The following is a 27,110-nucleotide window of genomic DNA, read 5'->3' on the forward strand; positions in this document are numbered from 1 at the left end:
ATATGAACTAGCACACGAGTAGCAATACCTAGTCCTAGACATCGATCTACATCGAATCGAGAAACAAAACATATATGCGTCAAGTTGGAGAATTGCTAGTAATATAATTAAAATAGTGTATTACGAATTAATTTTTAGGATCAGATATCACATTAACTAATAATATAGTTAAAATAGTATGATAAAAATTAGTTTTATCGTTAAGTTAGAATTTAAATTTTAAGATATTTTATAGTTATATTATTAGGTTTATTGACCCATATGTTATCATTTAATATTGTATTATTAGGTTCATTGTAACAAAAAAAAACTGTTATTATTTGTAAACGTTTGTAAACTTTAAACTTGTTATCATGTGTCATATAATCAAAATTATATATAATGGTGGAGGATAACTCTTAGTCGACAAAATAACATCTAGGATTGATTTTGGCTCAAATTCAGATTTTTATATAAATTTATGCAAAAAAAAAGAAGCAATACTGTAAATTTAGAGGTGTATTGTATATTTATAATTTTTATGCAATGCATTTTCTTTCCCTTGGCAAAAATGAGATCATTCGTACACTTCCGTTGTTTTTATCTGCAAGAACATTATTATTCATGGGAAAGCCCATATTTCATTTTTAGGGCTAAAAGATGGCTGCTTACGTTGGACAGGGTGACATGAAGCCTTTGTGGCCAGAATTCCTACAGGTCCGAGGTTAGGTAAAATCATTTGGTTCTAGTATTTCTCTTATGCCTTGTTTGATACAGGATAAATCGGTAAGAAATAGGGTGGAGATAGTAAAAATAAGTAAAATTGTTCGGTCGGAAAAGAATAGAATGGATAGAAATTAAAAGATGGATGATCTTACCCTTTTATTTAATTTTATTTATTTATTTATCTCTCCTTTCTATTATATATATATATATATATATATATATATATATATATATATTATTTTTCACTTATTTTTCATTTATTTATTTTAATCAAATAACTAAGATTTTACTCTTTTTTTTTTTTACCTATTTCTATTTATTTTTTATTTCTTTCTATTCTATTTCTTACTTATTTCATTCTTCTCTACCAAACACATACTTAATATTATACTCATTTGTAGACCAATAAAGTTATGTAATCCCATCTTAAAAAAATCCAGACAAAAATTAAAATATTAAAATAAAACTATTTAAAATTGTATTGTATTAAATTTCAGATTTAATATTAAAATTAAAAACTTATTTAATTCAAATTGAAGACTATTTTTTCATACTAGCTCAATCAACTTTTATATATTAAATATAAATATCTATCTTGTACAAAAATATTTTATGAGTTTTTTTTTACAAAAGGGGTTTTAGGAATTTTTTTAACTTCTTAATTAATTTGCTTTTTATTTTCATATTATTTATGAATTAAATTTAATATTTTAAAAATAAATTATCAATAAATAAAAATAATATTATTCTATAATATAAATTATTTATCATAAATTTAAAGTATAATTCATGTTTAAAAATATCTATTAATACAAATTTTAAATATAATTTATATATTTAAACATAATATTTATTTTTATATATAATTTATTATAATTTTTAGTTACATATAATAAATATTTTACGTGTGTATTATATAGGTTAAAATACTAGTTTCTTGTAATCTTATATCGTAAATTACTTCATATTACAATGATGCTATTAATAAAATTGTTAGTTTTTCGTATAAATTATTGTTTTTAAGTTAATTTTAAAATCTTTTATTTTGTGTCTTTTTTCCTTTCGTTATATATTTGTATTTTAGATTAAAATGCATTTATATGAAATGAGAACGAGACACCCAAAAAAACAAGATACTAATACAATAAATTATTTTTCATTACATTAATGTGTATTTAGAGACTTATTTATTATTTTTTTAAAATTAGAAAATATAAATTGAAAAAAAATCAATCTAAACTAATTTTAAATTAGATTCAATTATATTTAAATTTAGATCTAAATCATTTAGATGTTTAAACAAATAAATACTTACTTCGATGTTTTATATAAATAAATAAATAATTATTTTTTCTTAATTATAAGAGGCATAGTTCATTTTCAAAATGTATTGATCCATAATTTATTTATTTATTTATTTTTATGATAAAATCTATTAATGAGATATTTACTCATTTGTCATAAACCTAGATGTATTTATTCCTTAAATATATTAACAATACAAGTCATATTTATCGATGAAAAATCTCTTAGAATTAGATGTAGTGGAGTAATAAATGCGATTATTACTTAAATTATTAAATTTGAAAGATATTTTTCAAAAAAATTTAAATTATGATATTATACAAGTTATATAATTATTATGGAGAGAGATTTATTAATGACGAAGAGAAATAGACAAAAAAAAAATTAATATTATATAAATTGTACAATTTTATTATACATGTATCATTACTTGTTCTATATAGTTTTTCTTTCTTTCAAACTTATAAGATTGATTTATTTTTTATTTATAGATTTTTGTTTGGACTTATGAAATTCAAATATTTAAAATTCAATTTTAGTTTCCAAATCGATGCATTTTGATTAGTATAACTGTTGAGTAACAGGTAAAATATTCTAATGCTTTTAGCTTTATGGTCTTTAAGCTATTTTTCAAAAACAATAAAAAATAATAATAAAATATGATTAAATTTTATTATAATTTTTAATAAATTATCCATAAATATCCCCAAATATCATATATATTAAAAAATTGTAAGCACCAACTTAATGCATACTTAATGGACCAGTTGGATTGAGAATTAGTATTAAATAGATTTGATTGACCCAGAAAATTATTCTGCATTAAATTGGTGAAAAATTGGTAGAATTAGTTCAAAACTAGTCAAAATTGGTAAAATCGGTCCAATTATATATATATATATAACTTATAAAATTTAATTTAAAATATTTTTAATACAAATATTTAATATAAAACTATAAATTAAAATAAATTATTTTTAATACTTGTTTCATACATATAATTGAACCATTTATGTTAACTTATAATTTTTAATATCTTTGTTTTTTTAGTTTATATTATATTAATTTGATACTTTTTATTCTAAATGTAAACTTGTTATTGTTAATAAATATTGTTATATTTTATTATAACTTAAACTTAAATATTATATTATATATAGTTCAGAATTTAATGTATACAATAAATGTTATGAATCTATAAATAATATTTTATTTTAATTTTTAGTGTTATAAATAGTGTAATATTATATTTATTTAATATTAATTTTGTATTGATAATAATAATTATTGTTCACAATTCAACCATTAAACTTTGAATTGATGCTTATACTAGTTTAATGACTGGTCCGATTTATTAGTTCATATTCTAATAATTTTTTTAAGAACAATTGAATTACCTATATCTAGTGGATAAATTTTGATGATTAAATGAATAACAACATATGCGCTGTGTATTATCTATTAAAATTATAATAATGATATCAAAATTCAAGTCTAGGATCTTGTGCATACTATCTTAATCCCTACCATTAGGTTGATCCCAATGGTTCTATCAAAATCCTTTTCATAGAATTTGTTAATGCTTAACAAGTTTTATTTTTTTTGGTATTTATCATTCAAAATACTTTGAATAATATTTGTATGCTTCAAAACTTTGTTTATAGGACAAGTTGAAATTTCAAATGCATAAAATGGCAATAATATACTTATCAATCCTAAAAGTAAATGTAAGAGAGATAAAAAAATTGAGCTAGAAAAGGAGGGGGAAAAAAAAGGTACGACGGTGTGTATAGATAGATAGAGAGAGGTAAATGGAAAGAAAAAAAATATTATAAAAATATGTTAGCAATTTAACATTTCCAAGAGATGTTTTTGTTTGAGGATGGAGGTGCGGAAATGAAATGATAGCGGTTATTTTTATTTGGATATTGTTTTTTTTATTAGTATTGACTTGGTTGACTCTAATTAGTGTTAGCCTACGAGTTAGCTTAATAGATTCTAATATTTGACGATTTCTTCTAATCAACATTATATATATATATATATATATATATCATCACTCAATCGATACAAAATTAGAATTTGTGTTGGTTTTGAATAAGCCGGTGCTAATTTATATTTTGCTTGAAACCGAAGATATAAGTATAAAAATTAAGGACCGGTTTCGAAGATATAAGTAGGGGAATAGTCTTCAAAATTGGTGCAGCATAATTGGTAAGTCCGGTTAACTGGTAATTTATAATTCATTAAATGTAAATTATCTATTAACCCTGACATAATTTGATAGTTTTATTTGAGATATTGTATATGGAATTTGGTATCATTTATACCTATAATATAATTATCTTTTGCTGTCCAAATAAAAAATAAAAATTAAGGACCGGAAAATCAAGATTTTCATTTATATAAAGTGTAAATTCTCAAAACTGTGAATCGCTTATGTTTCTTTATGCAAACGAAGATGACCCAAACAAAATACTATTCTTACTCTCTTTTTTTTGCTATGATGAAGGGATATAAAAAAAAAGTTAAAATGATTTATGCAATAGATAATCTTAAAAGAAAAATAAATTATAAAAGAATTAAAGAATATTGCTTTTTGTATCGTGGCTCCACTTGTGAGTGACTAGTGAGCCTCTGTGTTTTATCACTCCTTTTCTGTAGTGACCCTCTACTTTGTCTGTTGTCTTTGCCTTTTCAAAGTAAAGCTGTGTGTCCCGTAGCGCCAGCGGCAACAGTACGCTCCTCTGTTCCGTAGCAGGATAATATTCCAACATTATAGACCTCTGTGGTGTTAATTAAAAAAATATATCGTCTAGAGAGAAACCATGCTGATAGTTTTCTCTTTGAACTAATATGCAAATTAATATACTAGTGCATGCATGTAGCCTTTGAGATTTCAAGATTTTTGCATGTAGTTGTCGTTTTCCACATCTTTGTTTGCACGGATGCCACATACATATTTAGATTTGTCTAGCAATGTATCATCTAGGATGTGACTATATACTCTTATTCATCTGATAATGTTTGTGTACGTAATTTCTGTCCACATAGATTTTTCTTGCCGATTCTAGCAGATTTTGCAGCCTCGTTCCCTTAAGAAATCTTACCAAAACGGGTGCTTCTCTTTCAATTCATAGAGTGGAATCATAAAAGAAAAGAAGTCAAAAAGATAAACGATAGATGGATATCAATTGTGTCTGAGATAAGAAACAAACATATGCACAACCAAGGCGGGTGCGACATATGTCAAAAAGCACTACAGTGCATGCAGAAGCACCGTCCATGGCCTGCTTAAATGTTCGTGTAAATTGTGAATCTGGAATACATCAGATAATGTACAGGGAGATAGACAATGACTTTGTTACTGAGATGTATAGTGCATGTTAGACACGTGGATGCATGATTAACACGTGGGATTCATTTGTCTCATATGAAAACAGTATATACATACCCTTGTAACAGTATAAATAAAGAGGCTAAGTGTTAAGCCTAGGGCAGTACAGTTTTTCTCTCTCTCTCGTGTCTTATTGCATTTTGATATTCTTTGATCATCTTGATTCCTAAGTTCCCGATTTATTCAACAAGTGGCGCCGTCTGTGGGGAAGTGGAAAAGAAAGATAATCAAGAATGGCAACAAAGTTTGATATTGAGAAGTTCACCGGAGCCAACGACTTTGGGTTGTGGAAGATCAAGATGGAGGCAATCTTGATTCAGCAAGGGTGCGAGGAAGCGTTGAAGGGGGAGACAAACATGTCATCATCTCTGACGCCGACAGAGAAGAAGAGTATGATTGATAGGGCGAGGAGTGCAATTGTATTGTGTCTTGGTGATAAGGCACTAAGAGAAGTTGCAAAGGAGAGAACCGCTACTGGTATGTGGGAGAAATTGGAGTCTTTGTATATGACAAAGTCTTTGGCTCACAGACTTTGTTTGAAGCAACAACTTTACTCGTTCAAGATGGTGGAATCAAGAACGATTGAAGAACAGTTGGCAGATTTCAATAAGATCATTGATGATCTCGAAAATATTGGTGTGAAGCTTGAAGATGAGGACAAGGCCGTTATTCTCCTAAATTCTTTACCAAAGACCTTTGAGCATTTTAGGGATGCGTTGCTATATGGGAAAGATCAGGTGATTACTCTAGAGGAGGTTGTGACCTCTGTTCGAACCAAGGAGTTACAAAAACTTCAAGATTCGAAGGGTGCAGAGGTATCGTCTAGTTTGGCAGCAATGAAGGGTAAGGGAAAGAAGACAGAGGGTAAAGAGAAGAAGGCAAAGTCTGTAGGGAAGAAGCAGATCCAATGTTATAAGTGTCAGAAGGTTGGTCATATCATGAAGCATTGTCCTGAGAAAGGTGCCAAGGAGTCTCGGATTCAGGAAACTGCGGATGTTGCAGAGGCTTCAGAGGAGTATGAATCTGCGGGGGTTTTGGTGGCTTCGTCTGATGACTCATTGAAGAGTTGGGTCATGGATTCAGGGTGTACGTATCACATGTGCCCTGTGAAAGATTATTTTGAGACCTTAGAACTGAAGGAGTATGGGACTGTACTTCTTGGGAACAATAAAGCTTGCAGGGTCCAGGGCATTGGAGCGGTCAGACTAAAGATGTTTGATAATCAAGAAATGTTGCTGCAGAATGTGAGGTATGTTCCAGAGCTAAAAAGGAACCTTATGTCCATTAGCATGTTTGATGTTATGGGTTATTCCACCAAGGTGGAGGGTGGAATATTGAAGGTGTCCATAGGAGCGTCTGTAGTTGCTAAGGGAAGCAGAAGTAATGGACTGTACATTTTGGAAGGGTCTACTGTCATTGCACATGCGTCTGTAGCAAGTCAGACGATATTAGACAAGGCTAAATTGTGGCACTTGCGTTTAGGCCATGTTAGCGAGAAAGGCTTGGTAGAGTTGGAGAAGCAACAACTGTTGATGGGTGATAAGCTTCAGAAGCTGGATTTTTGTGATCAATGTGTTTTGGGTAAGTCTCATAGAGTGCAGTTTGGGACAGGTAAACACACTTCCAGCAGACCATTTGAATACGCACATGCAGATTTATGGGGTCCGTCAAGAACTCAGACGCATGGAGGTGGATCTTATTTTTTGAGCATTATCGATGATTTTTCGAGGAGAGTATGGATTTACATTTTGAGGAACAAAGCTGAAACGTTTCAGAAGTTCAAAGAATGGTATACTCAAACAGAAAATCAGCAGGAGGTCAAGCTAAAGGTATTGAGAACAGACAATGGGTTGGAATTTGTTTCAGATGAATTTAACAATTTTTGCAGGAACCAAGGAATTAAGAGGCATAAGATTGTGGCAGGGACCCCTCAACAAAATGGACTTGCTGAAAGGTTGAACAGGACCATATTGGAGAGAGTCAGGTGCATGCTTTTGGGAGCAGGGATGTCTAAGGTTTTTTGGGGAGAAGCTGCAAATACTGCTTTGTATCTGATTAACAGGTGTCCTTCGTCTGCTCTAGGGTACAAGACACCGATGGAAGTTTGGAGTGGAAGACCAGCTGACTACTCTAATCTGAGAGTGTTTGGGTCATTGGCATATGCACATGTCAAGAAAGATAAGCTAGGAGCACGTGCTGAAAAGTGTATCTTCCTTGGATACGCTGAAGGAGTCAAGGGATATAGGCTATGGAGGTTAGAACCTAAACCTTCAAAGCTTATTATCAGTAGGGATGTAACGTTTGATGAAACAAGGATGGGAATGCTTGATGGAAACATTGAAAATGGGAGAGAGAAAACTCACATTGAGGTGGAGGCATCTACGAGCAGACTTAGGGAAGATCATCCAATTGATTCATATGATGCATTAGACGATACATCAGGCGAAGCTGAGCAAGCAGCTTCAGACTCAAGGGGATCAAAACGTGTTGTCAGTGACTATCAGCTAGTTCGTGATAGAGAGAGGAGGGTTCCAAAACCAATTAGAAGGTTTGGACAGGCTGACCTTATTTGTTATGCTCTAAATGTAGCTAAAGAAATAGAAGGTTCAGATGAACCGAGGAACTTCAGGGAGGCACAGGAGAGTAGTGAGAAACAACAATGGCAATGTGCCATGGAGGAAGAACTTGAGTCGCTGAGAAAAAATAACACATGGAGACTTGTAGACTTACCTAAAGATCAAAAGGTAGTCGGATGCAAGTGGGTTTTTAAGAAGAAAGACGAGATTCCCGGGGTTGAGAAAGCGAGGTTCACAGTGAGGATTGTGAAGATTGCATCTGAGGATAATCCTGCTGATATGTTAACCAAATCTCTACCAAGATGCAAGTTTGAAAGATGCTTAGACTTGGTGGGCTTCGTTTGAAGGGGCTGGAAGGTTGATCTGCTGAAAGAGAAGAGAGAAGCTTCAGAAGATCGTGAAGGGTTGATTTCTGATATTCAGATTCAAGGTGGAGAATGTAAATTGTGAATCTGGAATACATCAGATAATGTACAGGGAGACAGACAATGACTTTGTTACTGAGATGTATAGTGCATGTTAGACACGTGGATGCATGATTAACACGTGGGATTCATTTGTCTCATATGAAAACAGTATATACATACCCTTGTAACAGTATAAATAAAGAGGCTAAGTGTTAAGCCTAGGGCAGTACAGTTTTTCTCTCTCTCTCGTGTCTTATTGCATTTTGATATTCTTTGATCATCTTGATTCCTAAGTTCCCGATTTATTCAACAGTTCGAATATATATGCAAACATTGTTGTCATATTTTTGCTCCTTTTTCTTCTCTTTTAATTTGCTTTTATACTTGCTTCTCATGCACCTTTCATATTATTATTCAGAAGTTAAATTAATGAACAAACAAGCTAATCAAGGATCAGGAATACAAGGACACAGACGGTTTACTTTTCATATCATTTTCACAAACTGTTTGTTGATGTAGTGAGATTTGCACAATATATATTTTTTTAATGTTTACGGCAACATTTCTTACAGCAGACATAATGTTTTTTTTTTCTTCAAATAATTAAAAGAGTTAATGCAATGTTTAAATGTCACGAGTAACATATTTTTTAAATAATTAGAGTTAGTGTAGGATGAAAATATCAGTGTTTATCTACAAACCTCAATGTAATTTTCTCTGCCTATTATTATGTTGCATATCAGAAAAATAGAATTGTCAGAGTGAATAATTCAGTCATGATTTGACTCATCACAGGTTAGATAATAGGTGGACCAATTCAATCCAATTCACTTTTAAATGAGCTTAAAAAAAATTAACCTGTTTTAACTCACTACGGGTTAATGAGTTAAATGGATTGACTCATTTAAATTAAAAAAATATTAAAAACAAAAAAGTTATTGAACTTTATAAAAAATAATACATATTATAATTTTATATTTTAGAATTATAAATATGTAACAAAGAGGACAAATAAAATGTCAAAAAAGAATTAAACATCATTCACAACCAACTTAATCAACTTATAAAATCAAAGTTGTTGTATAAAATATTGACAAATAATATCAAATTGATACGAATTATCATGATTTACAACTAGTTTGTATAAAATTTAATTAATGATACAAATGTATAGTCACACAAATTAACATTTGAAAACCTAAAAAATAAAATAAAGTAAAGTATATTAGGTGAGTTAACCCAACTTTCCACGGATTGACTCATGATGAGTCAGGCCAAATTTTCTTTATAATTGAAATAGATAAAAAATTTTTGGCTCAATTTAGCTCAAATCTATGATGAGTCATGTTAACTCACAAATTTTAATCTACTTTAACAACTCTAAATATTTATGGAATGATGAAGGCTTTTCGCAAACCCACCACTTGGCAAGTGAACCAAGTTTCGAAGTAGTATTCAAATATCGTCCTCAGGGATTTGAATGTTTAGTAATTCTTGCTCTAATGATTTAAAAGAGAATGATGTTAAAATTGCAGATGAGTGAAAACAGATTAGAACAACACAATAAAATAAACGTAGTAAAGACAATGATTAAGAAACAAGGATTGGTTCAGAAGTACTTGCTAACTCGTAAATCTTCTTAAAATAAATGCGATTCTAATTTCATTATTTCCACGTTCATTAAGTAATCCAACAAGATTCTTCAAGGTTGAATCCTAAAGTCATTAAGCTCAAAACATGATTCCTCTATGTTTTAAGTTTAACACTTCGCATTAAGAACAAAGACTTGAACAATGTGACTAACCAAATCAAGTCTATTCCTAGAACAAGAAATGATTAGGTGCAAGATTCAGTTCGGGTTTTCGAAAACGTTTTTCAACTGGATTCAAAAGCCAAAAATCATACAACGGGTGATCAAGCCGATATAAGCATTAAGGGAAGAATCAAGCACAAATAATGAGATCAAAATGCATATATTTAAGAAGAAGAAGAGTTAGTAGTTACATCTAACCAATCCTTAAGGAGTTTAGCCACACATGACCATTACAGGATCAAAGAGTGAAAAGAAGAAATTACAAAGTAAAGGATGAAGAAATGGAGTTGATCTTCGTTCTCAAAAGATTCAGCTTCCAAATCTTTGTTCTCCCTTCGTTCTTTCCTCTTCACGTGCTCTTCTCTATGTTTTTCTCCCTTTGGTACGTGATGCCCTGTTTCTTCACTTTTCCCCTTTTATATGAGCTTTAAAACAGGGGCAAAGAGTGATTTTTCCTCCCACGGCTGCAGCTGTAGATCCACGGCTATGGCTGTGGAGAGTCCTTCAGAGTGAAGAAACCTCCAAAGCTGCAGCTGTGGTTTCACAGCTATAGCTGTGGCAACTCCTTCAAGCTTAAGGAACCTCCAGCGCTGCAACTGTGAAGCCACAACTATGGCTGTGGATCTCTGGAGTTTTTGCTAGGTCCTGAGTGCTCCATGGCTTTAGCTTTGAGTTCACAACTTTAGCTTCAACTCTCTGGAGCTTCAAATTGTATTTCAGATTTTCACAGCTCGAGTTCCAGGTCCACAGCTATAGCTTCAAGTCTCTAGAACCAAAAAATGAGCATTTCAGATTTCCACAGCTATAGCTGCAGAACCACAGCTATAGCTGCAAGTTTCTGACCTTCACAATTTCTTCCCAGATTTCCACAGCTCGAGCTCCAGATCCACAGCTATGGCTGTGGATCTCTGCCTTCCTAAAAAACTTACAAAAAATGAAGAAATTCCTTAAGATTTTGCTACTACTCCTCTACTCTTTTAGTATAACTTGATTCTTTAAATAAAGAGGGGTAAAATAACATATATAATATCTACAATTACCAAAAAGAGTACCAAAAGTTGAGTGCAAATCATACATAAAAGACATCTCTTTTAAACTTTTTCTCTCAATATTGTGCAAATAAGGATTGTGTATGCCGCAAGATTTTACTCATTATAAAAAATATATATCAAAGAATTGATTATATTACGGTAATTGTTTTTTGGTGAAATTTGCTTAAAATTTTATACAAGTTAAATGCTAGAACAAAATGTACAAAAAGTACTAGTAAGAATTTGCTAGAATGTAAAACTTAGCATGGAATAGCTTTGATTACTATCTCAAATCTGCTATGGTGTTGACATATTGAAGTTCATGAGCTAATTATAGGAAGTTTAATGAAGTTCATGTATCAAATTGAATCGTCTCATAGATATCACACATATGTTAGAAATAAAAAAAGACACAAATAAAAATACTAAATTAGATTAAATCATTTTGGTACAAAAGGCTGCTTAAATTTTATCATAAATAATAAATATGGACAATAAATAAAAATATCTCATCCATGTCATGATTAGTTAATAACAAGAGAGGACTCAAATTTAACTTACTTTGTAGTTCTAATTCGTTAGAAGGTACATGTTCATGATTACAAAATGTTGCTTAAACATAATATTTACAAACAGAAATATTAAAGAAAAGCTATTATTATCGTTGTTTCCGTTGAGGAAAGTCTATAGGGATGTGTAATTTACAATTTATCTGAAGAAATTAAAAGATTTATTTTAGATCATTGTGTGTACATGAGTGCAAAAAGAGTGTTGGTATCTGAATAAAGGTTTTTTTTTTTAAATTTACTTTTACATAATTTATGTTTTACATTCCTTTACACTTATTAAAATTTTAAATTGCTAGCATGAATTTTTTATAATATTTTAATAACACATTTTTCTCTATCTTTCACTATCTATTTTCTACCTGTTTGTTTTAGAAAAAGTACAAATTCAATTTCTCTAAATTACTTGTCAAGGAAAGAGAAAGGAGGAAAAAACAACGAGTTTCTCTAAATTAAATGTTAGAAAGTATAAAAATAAAAATCAAGTAAGAAAGTTATAGGAGTACACCCGAAAGCAATACCAAATCAAATTTGTTAGGAAAATAAATTCAAATTTCTAAAATATTAATTGAAGTGGGATTGTAATACATTGTAGATCATTGAAAATTAATATTTGACTTGTGAAAATTCTGTATTTAATTTATCATCAATGAGTAGTGACAATTTTCAATTGCTTTAAATTTAGAAGGGTGACATATTTAATATCCACTTATTTATTCTTTAAAGAAATCAGACCAACTATCATATAAAGGGATTTTATGAAATGTTTAGACATACCAAAATCTTGACATTCAAGAGTAAGGGAGGAAAACAAGTGTGTGATCATTTGCAGTGAAAGTGTTTCTTTTAAGAGAGTATTTATTGTTATTTACAACCCTTGAGTGGACTTAGATTTTTTTGGAAGATAGACAATTTATAGGATAAATTATTAAACTTACAATTTTGTTTGAGATAATAAGCACTTTATTGAAACGTTTTCCTGTACACACATAAAAGTTACCAAATTGCCTAAATATTATGTTTTCTTATAGTATATTTAAGTTTGTTCGTATCTTTAATCTTTATTATTTATGGGGTTTTTCCTCCAAACAGAAAATGGGGTAAATTTTGACAAGGAAAAATAGATGTAGCTAGGTTGAGTTACTATCTGTATATAGGAAGCTTTTCTTCATTAATGCTCGACAAGATTCATGCTATAATATAAACAATTCCATAGTGGATGAAAAAAGAAAAATCTCTGTCAAATAGAAGATGCAAATTACCAAAAACAATTGCAGATACTCTGATATATAAAAATGGATCAAATTAAGAAAATCTAAATGAGAAAAGAAAAAGATAATTGAAAATTTTTAAAATACATTTACAGAAAATGATTCCGTTATATATGTAACATGGAAATTATTTTCCTGCAAGAATTTTATAAACCACATAAGCAGTTCTCCTTTACCCCCGGCCCGAAAGAAAAAAAAGCCATGTTTTTCTGGATGTATTCGATGTTGTTCTGCAGATTATTGTATTTTATATGCAACAAAAAAATTTAGATACGGTGTCATATGTGCTTTTAGTATTATTTTTGAGTCAGGATTATTATTAGATTTTATCTTGATATATAATACTTGCATAATACAAATTTATAGTAAATATCAATATAAATAAATAAAAATTCAATTTTGATTAGATAATAGTATTGACATTTGAAGAATTACAGAAGTTTTTTTTTTCCTATTGATCAACAAGATCACCGACACTTTTTGCATGCTGTAAATTTACACTTCAGGTAGACGAATCAAGGTAAATCATTTTGCTTATTGCTTCGATACCACGTAAACAAAGAAAATTATGTCACCAAAAACAACAAAGAAATTAAAATTAATTTCACGATATGCAACCAACCCTAGTCAATATTATATCTGAGGAAATTAATAACGTAAGTGAAGAATAAATGTTTCCTTCTATATGGATTTAGTGAGCTAGTATTCATGCATCCTTCTGGAGCAGTTACGTTATGGTTCTGTCTTCAAACAATTAATGCAAAGCAGATGGCTCAGTCGAAAAATGACAGAATTATATATTTTATTATGGACACATATGTTTTGGATTATATGTTAAGAGGTTTCTTAGAAAATTAAGTACAATTTATAAATAATAGGATTTACCTAATTAATTTTCATTGTAACAAGCAAGGATCTGCATACCAAAACTGAACAAAAATGAGTACCAAAACAAACATTCACATAATTAGACATTATTTTCATCATGAGATCGAAAAATTCTTAGTAATACCTTCCTCATAAGAACCATCTTAACTTCACTAGCCAGAAGAAGCCCCAAGCTTTGACTTTCTGCTTCTTCATTGCCATCTGTGTCTATACAAATCTCCTTATGATAGAGCCCGAAAAGCATACATGCTAAATATATATATATCCAAATGGAAAGTTCACGCGTGAAGTAAAAGGAATTAATTTGATCACATAATCCATTACGATTATATAATCAAAATTAGTTGCTCCCATCTGATATATCTATGCATGGTTGATGGATACAAAGGATGATATGTATATTTGCATGCTATGGATGATGATGACCAAGCCTCAGCTCCAAATCTAGTCCATCCCCTTCACTCTCTTCAAGCTTATCTTTAATTTCATGAAAATGCAATGGATTACTATACAAGCTCAAATTTCTCTTCCTCCAATCTTGCGCAAACACATGATGACCCCTTTGGTTTTCTACACACAAAAACTCACCATGAGAAGGTTTAATACTTGGTGCAGTACTGGAATGGCTTGGAAATTGTGAGAAGAATCCGAGATCTGCATAGTTGTTGTTGCCATCAACTTTGTTTGAACTCGAAGGAGGAGAATTAGGGAATATTGAAACGGGTTTGTTCTTGTTGTTGGCTCTTTCTTTTCTGTGTATGTTCATGTGTCCACCTAAGGCTTGTGCTGTGGTGAAGCCTCTCTTGCAAAAGATGCACTCGTAGGATCTACCAGTTCCTATCGTCTCATCATTGTTCTGCTCAGATGATGGATCATCAGTTTCTTCACTGGAGCTCTTGGAGTAGCTCTCTTCTGGGTAGTTTAGGTCCATGAGATAGATAGATATGGACTTAACTAATTTGTTTTGGGAATTAATAATAACATGAAGACTCATGTAGGGAGGGTGTTATATATTATAGAAAGAAGAGGGTGGAGGTGGTTTTTGAGGAAGAGACAAAATGAGGACATAGACATAACCTACCTAATAATAGTGAAGTGAATGTGGGAAAGTCTTAGAAGTTTGCTAAGACAAGTATTCTACAAGCCGGCTATGTGGAACTACCTCTAGTAGACAGGAATCAATTTTTTAATTTACTTATCTTCATTATTCTTTAGTATCATTGATTAATCTGTCAACTATTTGGGACTTTTTTGCTTCTAATTATCTACCTAGGTTTTTTGGGGTAGGTACTATCTACCTAGGTTTAATATCTTAAGTTTTTTTCAATTAAAATTATCTGATCTTGTACTTATTCTCTTTAGACTACTGGATCATGTATACATGAATTAGTTCTGCATCAGTAAGGTGAAGAAGGTCTGAGATGAAATTGATTTTTTTAGGAGCTATATTGTGAACGCAAAACTTACACGAAGCACTGTTTTGAAAAATGTTACAAGTTCTATAATAAACTTCTTAGATAAACTTTTATTATCAGACAAACTTTTTAGTCAAGTAAGAAAATAACTTATTTTTCTATAGCTAATTAAACACACTCAACATCAATAATTAATGTATATATAAAATGTTATTTTTGTTAATATCTAATCATTAATTGTTTATGAAAAATTTCTTCAAACTTAAATAACAATAAAATTATAATCAAAATATTCTTTTTAATATATTTTAAAAGTATGTATGTATGTATGTATGTATGTATGTATGTATGTATGTATGTATGTATGTATATATATATATATATATATATATTTAAAGTATATTAAACAATTCTAGATTTATCTATAATAATTTGAAAAATAAATTATATAATACAAAAATAATTTAACAATTAATTTTTTTAAAATAAATTATCTAATACAAAATAATTTTTTTTTGTGTGTACTTGTATGGATACTCTTTCATAACCAATTCCTCAATCAAGTTTATGAAATTGTTTTGTTAGGTTTGTATCCTAAATTATCAAAATGGTATTTAGTCTTTAAAACCGTAATGATCGGTCAAATTGGTCCAGTAAAATTGTAAATCATCAATCATTTTAGTTCATCCGTTATTAGTTGGTATCATCTAATGTAATTAAAAAAAAAAATTGAATTGACACGATAAGTTCTTGAGTGACGGTCAATTAGCTAGACACATATGCAATTGTCATGACACAAAGGGTGAAAAAGACTGAAACATTAATGGAATAATTATCAATTGTTCCTTTGTTATGTCTTTGTTCGTCCTAGCTCATTAGTTTTATAATACACTCATTGAAAAACTGTCGCTGACCGCATTATCAGTTAAAATGAAAGTTGTGTGAAAGATGCATAATTAAATGTACTAACACATATAAGGAAAGTACTTCTAAGAAACTTGCTTTGTCATTTGAAAAATATACTAAATGTGCATCTTAAAATTTGGGAGTATGAGTGGAAAAAAAAATATTGAGAAGTAAATAATAAATTATTATATAATTTGGTAAAAAAATAAAATAATAAGATGAGAAAAAATAGATGCATAACAATAAGTTATGAGAACTTTTTTAATGAAAGTTTTTTAAATATATCTTTCATCGGTTACTTAACAATAAAATATTATTTTAATGTATTATATATGACTTTTGGGTTGTTTAAAATTGAAAAAATTATTTATATAAACAATCAATTATTTCTTATAGGTTAATGTTTAGCATTTATGTGTATATGTAAGAGAGATATGTAAGATATCAAAAAGAAAGTTTTTTTTTTAATATGTTAAACAGCTTAATAATAAGATTTTTTTATTGAATAAAAATTGATTCAATTACTTAAAATTGAGATAATACATATTGATCATTACATTTAAAGAGAACTCCAACATTGATTATTATAAATAGTAACAGTTTATCTTCTTTTATTAAATTGTTTATAGTTCAAATCTTCACTTTAAATATAAAATAGTCTATATATCAGAAGAAAAATATGAAAAATATCTTATATATATGCACTTATAGTTTATGATAAAAATTGGTCATTGTTTCAACTTTCAACGATAGGTACTAGTACCAATATTATAAAAAGAAATTGCTTATACGTAAACATTATAAATTGTACCGCGAAATGGTCTCAAAGAGAACTGCTAGAACTTCCGAATTATATAACCTACTTATCTTCCGAAGTTTTAAAAAAATATATTATTAAATTTATTTATTTATTTTTACATTAAATTAGTCTGCAGATATATAATTTTCATGCGACTTTCAACGTTCGGAAGATTTGTCGATTCGTAACTTTCGGAGGATGAAGTATTTTCCGGTCTGAAATTACAGCCAAATCAAACATATATATATATATTTTTTTATAAGTTTCTTCAAACACCAATTAACTGTCGGTCAAAAAGAGTACCGTAGAGATTTTCCCTAGCCCTAGCCTAGGTATTCGTTTCATGACACACCACTGCTCGTTGTGTGACAATTGACTAACTCTGATCTATCAACATGTGACGACACAGATTCGAGTTGTAAAAAGAAGCATATGGATAATAACATTTTTCATGCAATAACCTTAAATTCTTAATGTTATTTTTTTTTTTTTTTTTTGTGAAATATTTTTAAGATGCAATATCTAGAAATTAATACGTGAATAGTAGAACTCGAAAATCGATCGTATAACATGGAAGAATTTTACCCGCCTAGCAATAGCATACACATGAGTATTGATATATCCTCCTAAACAAATATGTCGAACAATCCAATAAAGATAAAAAAAAAATTAAAAAATTTAAAAAATTAATTTATAATCAAATGCATGTCAGATGTAACATTTTAATTATATCAGCTACTTTTTTGGCACACATTTTCGAGAAAAAAAAAAGTATAGAATTTGCAAGGAAAGACGAAGGAACCTTCGTTGTGGAGATATGAGAGGAAGGTGTAGATGGCATTTTGTAGGATGCACTTGTCCTTGAGTTTAAACTCGGCACCAAAATATGGTAATGACAGCACATCAAATCAAAATGCCATCACTATCAACATCATAGCCACTGTCCTACACCTGAATATTATTGATTAATTCGCTCGATGCAGTGCTCATAACAAACAAGAGCATAGGCAGAGTTGTTCACTGATTCCAATTACACAAATCCTACACGAATTTGTCACACATTTGAGAAAGAAAAGTGTGTTTGGCCTCTTGTTGTCTAGATAAGAAGGAATATTGACATGCTTGGTCTTGAAAAGATAAGAAAAAAAAAATGCAGCAAAAATTCATCTGAAACCATAATACACTCAGTCAAAATTCATCTGCACAGTTAAATATTTATTTATATTTAACTTCTTAAATAATACACTCAGTCAAAAGCTGTTTCGGAAGGTTAGTTTCGGAGGATGTATATATCATTTTTCAAAAAAATATAACGAAAGAAAAAGAAAATAATTAAAAGTGAGATGGTTTTACAAGTTGTTTGATAAAAAAAGAAAAAAGAAATCAAATAATACAAAGTAGAGGATGAGGTCGTTATTGGTAGTGATACTGGCCAGTGTGATTGTCTGGCACGGCGGAGATGCGGAGGAGCCAATGACGTGATCAATGGAGTTGTGAAGGTGAAAGAAGAGCTTGTGGAATGTGACATGAACACCCACAACACTTTACGACCGACGTCAAACGCTTGTAAACTTGCGTCCAAGCAATGCCACCAACAGAAGACTAACATTTTTATTTTAAAGAGAAGACATGTAAAAAAAAAAGGACTTAACTGTAATTTATTAGTAAAATAGGACAAATACTTAATTCTACCGTGAAAAATAATTAATATGGTTATTTTTATTAATTCTATCATAAATTTAAATTTTATTCTAAATATATTCTTTACTTTAAGGTGACATTTGGTATGAGAAAATTTTTTTCATACTCAAAAATCATGATTCTTAAAAATTATAAATCTTAGAAATTAAAATACTTGAAAATAACTAAAATATATTTAGTTACTTGTAGAATCTGGGTATCCATCCCCGTCCCCACCCCACCCCGCCCCCGGCGGGGATCGGGTTTCCCCACCCTGCCCCCGCTCCCACTTCTACCTTTTTTATTTCTTTTTTTCTTTAAATAAATATGAACAAATTTAAAAAAATAAAAGAAAAATAAAATAATACAAATTTTTATATATAAATATTTTTAATTTTGGTTTATATATATATAAATAATTTTTTAATTATATTATTAAGCTAGGCATGTATTAACATTCCCGTCCCTGCCCCCGATTTAATCAATCGGGGAAAAACCCGAACCCGAACCAAACCCGAACCCGATAAACACCAATTTTATTTCCGTCCAAATCGGGACGGGTTCAGGCGGGTACCCATGGAGGTGAGTTAGATTATCATGCCTAAGAAAGAGGGAGAGGGGGAGAGAGAAAGAGAAAGAGAAATAAAAGTTTTCTCGTAACTCAAAAAATTGGATTCCCACCCCTATGAAAATGTTCTTATGAAAAAGTGGGATAAAAATAATTTTCAAAAAATTTATATTCTTGAGAATTTTTTTAAATAGATATCAAACATAAAAAAATAAGATTTTTGATTTAATATTTTCAGTAAAAATATTTTCTGTACCAAACACCTCTTATGTGATTTTTATATTTAATATTAGTTACAAGTAAATGTATAGAAAATAGAGTTAATAATAAATGACGGATATAAAAATTTTTTAACCCTAAATAACTTTAAAAACTAATAATTATTACTTATAATTAAAACTAAAGAAAAAATTATTTTATTATTTATAATTAAAATTAGAGATAATATTAAAAAATAAGTACTATAGTGTAATTTTCACTTCTCTAAGTGGACCACGTGTTTTTCCTACACCGCACCTAGAGCTGTCAAAATGAGTCAGCCCGACCCACCTCAACCCATTTTTTAAGTGGACCGATCCGGCCCGGCCCATCACGGGTTGGTGAGCTAAACGAGTCGCCCACCAACCCACATGATTTTTTAAAAAAGATTTATAATTTAAAATAAATTTTAATATAAAATAATCTATAATCTAAAGTAAAAATTATCAAACTAAGTATCATGGATACAACATTAAATTTAAATTAAAAAGTGTACAACTTTAAAAAATTAAAACAAAAAAAATAAAAATTCTTTCATGAGAGTGATTATTCATCAATATTAAATTTTATTAGAGGTTTGGGTAGATAACTTTATAACAATTTTATATTGTTTAACATTGATTTTATCTTTATCTATAAAAAAATGATATCTTATTAAAATAATGCATATATAAACATAGTTAAATGAGTTGTTAGTGGGTTAAGTTGATGGGTTGGTAAGTGGGTTAGGTGGGCAGCCCGACCCACCATAGGTTGAACCCGGGTGAGCCGGGTCACATTTTTTGACACTCATAATTTTTTTCTTCATTTTTTGGCCTAGCCCGACCCGTTTTCAAGGTGGACCGGGTTGATCCATGGGCTGAAGCCCACTTTGACTGCTCTAATCGCACCTATGTTTTGTTTGGTTAAAATGAGTTTAAGAAAAGAGAAGTGTGTAGGGAAGAAGTGGGAGAGAGAAACTAACAGCCTCATTATAAATTTCTTAAAAAGTAACTATCTTAATTATATATATATATATATATATATATATATATACATATATATATATATATATATATATATATATAGAGGATGGTTCAAACGACACCGGTGTAACTTTTACTAAGTGTTACACTGCTCAATAATTTTATATTAAATGTGAATTTTGAAAATCCAACCGTTGGATTGAAAGTTCATATATCTTAGATCATATATATCAAATTTTATATTAATCTAAGATGATTTGATACTTCATTCTTATAAAACAAAATTGACGTAATATATACATTTCAAAATATACTAAAATATGAACACTTTGATTACCTTCAAGTTGTTGTTCAATTTTAACAAAATTTGACATATATGATCTAAGAGATATGAACTTTCAATCTAACGGTTGGATTTTTAAAATTTACATTTAATATAAAGTTATTGAGCGGTGTAACACTTAGTAAAAGTTACACCGGTGTCGTTTGAACCCTCCTATATATATCAGGGAGCATATCAAGTGAGAGAGAATTTATTATGAGAAATGAGATGATTAAAATATAACCCTTAGATTAATCAAGTGAAAATTTTTTTGGGGTTTAATCAAGTCAGAGAAAATTAATCTAAGGGTTATATTTTAATCCTTTCATCTCTCATAATAAATTCCCTCTCACTTGATATGCTCCCATATATATCATATATTTTTCTATATAGTATATTCATTTTTATAAAATCTTGAAAAAAGTATTTTCTTGAAGTTTTTTATTTTTTAGAACAAAAGATAGATGAAAGAAGGAAAGAAAACGAGGATACAGGATAAAAACTTATAGAATTTGGTTAAGTTGAAAGAAAATAGAAGAAAAATATTTTTTTTTCATCATTTCTCAAATTAAATAAAAAGTATTTTTATCCGTACCTTTTACTTTTATTTCCTTCTATTGAATTAACATATTGTTGGCATGTTTGAATTAGAATGTAAACGTGAAAAAAAAGTTGAAAGATAACTTTTTTTAGGTTGTTTATTTAGCAAGCGAAAAAACAATATTTCTCTTTCAATTGACATAGACATCTCAAATAAAAAAAATAATATATGAGTTATTTTTTCTTCTTTATACTTACATAAGCCTTCCTTTCCTAAAATATATTTTTTAATTCAAAAAATATTTTCATTTCTTCATGATAATATATTTGAAATAGTATATATAGGATTTTAAATTTTAACTTCATCACCGTTATTATAATTTTTGTGAATATATATGTTTATGTGTGAGAGAATTTTTAAAAGTAAAAAAGATCAATTGTCAACTATAATGTTTTTATTTCTCTCAAACTTTTTTTTTCCTACAAAAAGAAAACAAAGTGTTAGGATGAGAGAGGAAAAAAATAACATAATTAATCATATATTTTTATTTAACATAAGAAAAATTTAAAATATTTTTATTTTTAATTTAATTTTCAAAATAATTCTTCTTATTTTTCTTTTATTTATATCATGTTTATTTCTTTTATTTTTAATCCTAACGTAAGTGAATGACGTAGATGTAAAACAAAACAATCAGTGTCTAATGTAAAAAAATATTTAAAGATTCAAAGAACTCTTACATTTACTTTACTGTAAAGAGACAAAAGAAAATTCAAACTTGTGAAACACAAGAACATTTCCTTATTCACTGCATCAAATCGTTGTAGTTGCTGCTGCATGAATCAAATTATTTTTCCTCCCTTTATAATACTAAAAGACAAAGTTCCTTTCTTTTCAAGCAAAAGTTCACGATTGCTGTGTTGGCCTGCTAATTATTCCATATCATTGCTTAATTGCTTTAAAAGAAATTATACATTTTTCACGATATATACTTTATGATAATTTTTTATTTATTTATCAAACCAGGTTAAAATAATTATTTTATTTTATAATTTTTATCCTTTGTAATTTTTATTTTTGTTAATAACTTATTGATTTATTGAATTTGGAAGAGTACTTGTAAACTTGTTTGTAACATAGTGAATCCCTGAATGTTTTCGTGTTTATACACTACTAAAATTTCTCTTATTACATGCGACTTTTCCTGCGAGTTTTTATGAAAAATTTACAGGAAACGTTGTTCTTACTAATTTTTCTGCGAAATTTTATCGGCAGGTAATACCTTCTTGGATAATATATATTTTTGCGAATTCTAAAATTCGAACGAAATTTTCCTGCGAAATTTCTTGCGAAAAAAATTCACAGGAAAGTTTCTTGCAAAAAAAAAATTTGTAGGAAAGTTTCTTGCAAAAAAAAATTCGTAGGAAAATCTGCAGGAAAGTTTTCTGCGAGTTTTTTCGCAAAAAATTCTACAGGAATATTTTTTACGAAAAAAATTAAAGAAATTACTATAAATTCTATCCATAATTCTTCAAATTTCAAATGTTCACAATGAATTCATCCGAAACATTTGTTTTCATGCCTCTAACATGTGATACATAATCTTTTAAATTCTAAGATCATAGATTATAAGCCTAACACTCAACCATACAAATCAACTTGTAAGGTAAGTGTTGTCCCAACTTATATACTCTTTAATTATTTTATTTTTAATCGATGTAGGACTTGAAGTTTTTTTAAAATATTAAACTTATAAATTTAATTTTTTTCCTGCAAATTAAAATTTGCAGGAAAATCCGCAAGAAAAGTTACCTGCGAAATTTTTTACCATTTAGTAAACATTACTTGCGAATTTATTTTTGCAAGAAAATTTGAAAGAAACAAAATAAAATTCTTACAATATTTTTTTACAAATTTTTACCATAGAAAAAAATTTCTATGATCATTAAAATTGTAGCAAAATTTGTAAGAAATATCTATAAATTATTTTTCGCAAATATATTCGTAAAAAATGTTTGCAAATATTTTTTTGCAAGAAAATTCGCAAAAAAAATTTGTGAATATTTTTTTGCAGGAAAATTCAAAAAAAATTCTGCGAATATTTTTTTGCAAAAAAATTCGCAGGAAAATGACACTTTTCTAGTAGTGATATATTGACTTAAATGTATTTTTAGTTTCTCAAATTTAAGATAAATTTTTTTTTGATCTCTTAAATTTAAAATTATTATTTTTAATTCCTGTAATTTTCAAAAATCTTGTTTTAGTCTCTTAGTTCATCAATAACATATATGAAAGTGATAAATTAAGATGATTATGCAATATTAACTGGATTTAATGTGATATTTTCACTAACAAAAATATTAATAAGTAGTTTTTATGCAATAATATTTGATAAATTTTTGAATAAATTTAAATATAAGGACTAAAATAAGATTTTTTGAAATTACAATGACTCAAAACAATAATTTTAAATTTGAGGGAACAAAAATAAATTTATCCTAAATTTGAGAGACTAAAAACATATTTAAATTTTATATATTTCTACAAAATTTTCAGATAGTAATTTCTCAAAATAATTACAGGAGTTTTTTTTTGTGGGTATATTACAGGAGTTTAAATAATTGTATAAACTAAATTTGTTTTATTCTTCTCTGTAATTTGTGTCTTCACAATAATAATTAAACGAGACCACATTAACCTACTAGAAACAGGATTAAATAAAAAAAAAAAGCTAACAAAAAGTAAAGGCAAATGATATATTCGCTTTCACTTTTAAATAAATAGTCTCTTTTTTTTTTCTTTTTTTTTTAAGTTACTTAAATATCTTTTAATTTATATTATTCCTTTTTAAATAAATTTTATTTTTAAAAATTATTTTCTTCATTCACACCTTTTTTCTCTCCAATTTTTTTTCTTTGGTTACTTTAATTCTTTCTAACCACACTTTGTTGAAATTTTATTTTTACTTTTTTTTTCTTAAATTTTTGTCATTAACAATCAAGACACTTATTACTTATCTTTATTAAACTCATAATTTTTTATCTCATCTTCAATACTGCACATAGTAGAAATAAGATTGTGAATTTTTTTTAGTTGTCATTTTGAAAAGTATGATCCATTGATTTTACGGTGAATGATAAATTAAAAACTATTTTTTATTATTACCATAAATAATTTTAAAAATTGAATATTGTGATTTTTAAAATATACTTTTGAAAAGTAATTTTCATAATAATTAAAATAGTCCTTCAAAAATACTTTCTAAAAAATATAATTTTATCCTATATATTATATGCAAGTTAAAATAATAGCATAAAAATAAATAAAGATTTAAATATTTTTTTGTCTCCACAATATATTTCTATTCTTTTTTAATGTTTGGTCCTTATATATATATTTTTAAATGATATTCATAATTTTTTAAAATTTTATTTTAGTTTTATTATTTTGTTTTAGACGTTATAATATAATTTTTTTGGTCCGTGTAATATATGATCAGTTTACATATTGTTCCTGTTTTAGGATACACACTTCAATTATCTTCGTTGTGACGGGTCGGTTCTTCGGTCTCAGTTTCGTTGCTCCAATCCGGATGGTCCGAAGTAGAGAAAAAGGGGGGTGTGCCTGCAAAGACACTCCGACGCTCAAGTTAGTGCTCGGCGTAATAAATGCGGTAGTTCAGAATTAATTACATACCTCATTGGGGTCCTATTTATAGTAGTTCTTATTGGGCTGCAATTAGGGACTGGGCCCCGGAAAATTAGGGGTTTAATCCTGTGCATTATGTTAGTTAATCTCTCCGTAACCATCTAGATGATGTCGACATATTCGGCAGACTCCGCCGACCCGTTTCACCTCATGTAGGGGTAGTCGGCGGGTTCGGGTACTCTGCAGAAGCAACGATCTCGGGTATTCGGGCGTTTCGACCACCATACGGTATACATATAGTTCCTACTAATTATTTTTTGGAAAGGAATAATGGAAATGAACAAAATATTATAGGAACTAAAATAAAATAATAGATATATTATAAGAACTAATATATTCCTATACGTCTTTTAGATTTGTTTGTATCGAACCTAGGAAACCTCTACTATTTTGTATTAGGATGCAGGTCATCTTATCCCACTTTTTATGAATTGTTTTCAAAAGAATTTCCTAATTCATTTAGATAGTTTGATTGAGACGGATCAGCTCCATAAATAGTAGACAGGGGAAGGATCAACTATTAGCTAAGAGAAGAAGGCTAGGTTGTGTCCTTCACGAATTTGTGAAACTCGTTTAGGCAAATCGATCAATATAACGGCCTATACACCTGCCTTTGAATGAAAGAAGTGTTGATTGTATTTCTAGAAAAGAGAAAGAGGGTTATGAGTAAATGTTTGTAGTAGCCTCATTAGACTTTTATTTTTATTTTTTTTTTGGTATATCCAAATAATAGATAGGAGTATAAATTGAAACATTCAAGAGTTATAAAAATAGTTATTAAATTGTTAACATCGCATAAAAAAAGTTCCTCATAGAGCAGCTGTTAATATGAATAACAGAAACTTTGTAATAACCATTTTTATACATTCAATGTACTCTATTGATAAGAAAATACATAGAGTTGAACATGGTAAAATAAGAAATTAAAAGATTTTATTAAAATTGTTCGTTTGAAAATTTTTCAAAAAGTTAATCATAGGTTCTTATCTCCATCAGAATAATAGAGTCATTATATTCATTATTAAACTTGTTGAAGAGATAAAATAGAACCATGATAGATCTTTTTGATTAGAGGTTAACAACAAAGGAAAAAAATATTTTTCAAGACTAGAATAAAAAATATTATTATTGTGTATTAGGTATCTCCTCATTAATATGCATTTACTGTTAGTTATCATCCAAAAGGTTCATACCAATTGTGGCTTTGGGTGCTTTATAAATTTATGTTTCTCTTCATCTCTTAATGATGTGATACTTTGCTTACAATCCAACAATTTTTTTCTTAAAGGACCATGGTTTTAACTTCCCTGTGAGCGAAAGTCTTTTTCCATTTATAAGTATTTAATGATACCCTTTAGAGTTTAGCCATCACCTATCAATGTGTTCTGGATACTTGCATTGTTGTTAGTTCATATCAACGAAACATGTTGTTTGACCTCTACATCACTAAGAAGACTTTTAACAAAAGGGATCTCATACTTAGATTTATTGTCTTTTAGAATTGGTTACTTGGTCGAATTATCGACTGTTATACCACTGTTGTTTACCATAGTTCATATAAATATCTCCACATTGAAATGATATATTTACATTAAAGATAAAATTGTTATAAGAACTTGAACTAGCAAATGGCTAGTCATGAAATTCTTGCAAAATAATGTTAAAGATAAAATTGTTATTTAATTAACGTTATTGACTATTGCATTTTTAATATTTATTGAAAGAACAATTTTCATTTTTATGCATTTTACCCAAAAAGAAATCATTCTTGTGCAAGAATTTAAGCCAACAAAATAACTAATCATTAAATCCTCGTAATCAAATAACTTAAAGATAAAAATGTCATTCAATTGATGCTATTCATTGTTGCATATCTAATTTTTTAAACTAATTTTTGAAGAAAATAATTCCTATTTTACTCCATGCATAAAATTCATGATAACAAATGCCTATTTCATAAATTTTTTGATTTAGATAATATTAAAAGAT

At 28.7% G+C, this 27,110-nt stretch overlaps 1 protein-coding gene across 1 annotated transcript; it reads right to left on the reverse strand.

Moving 5' to 3' along the window:
- Positions 1-13,712: 13,712 nt before the first annotated feature.
- Positions 13,713-14,988, reverse strand: LOC109796371 (uncharacterized). The gene has a single exon (XM_020356047.3). The coding sequence runs from the start codon at positions 14,951-14,953 to the stop codon at positions 14,369-14,371; it is 585 nt and encodes a 194-aa protein (XP_020211636.2). The 5' UTR covers positions 14,954-14,988; the 3' UTR covers positions 13,713-14,368.
- Positions 14,989-27,110: the final 12,122 nt, after the last annotated feature.

This window comes from Cajanus cajan, chromosome 6 (genome assembly GCF_000230855.2).
Source record: "Cajanus cajan strain Asha chromosome 6, NIPB_CcT2T_4, whole genome shotgun sequence".
NCBI classification, from domain to species: Eukaryota; Viridiplantae; Streptophyta; class Magnoliopsida; order Fabales; family Fabaceae; genus Cajanus; species Cajanus cajan.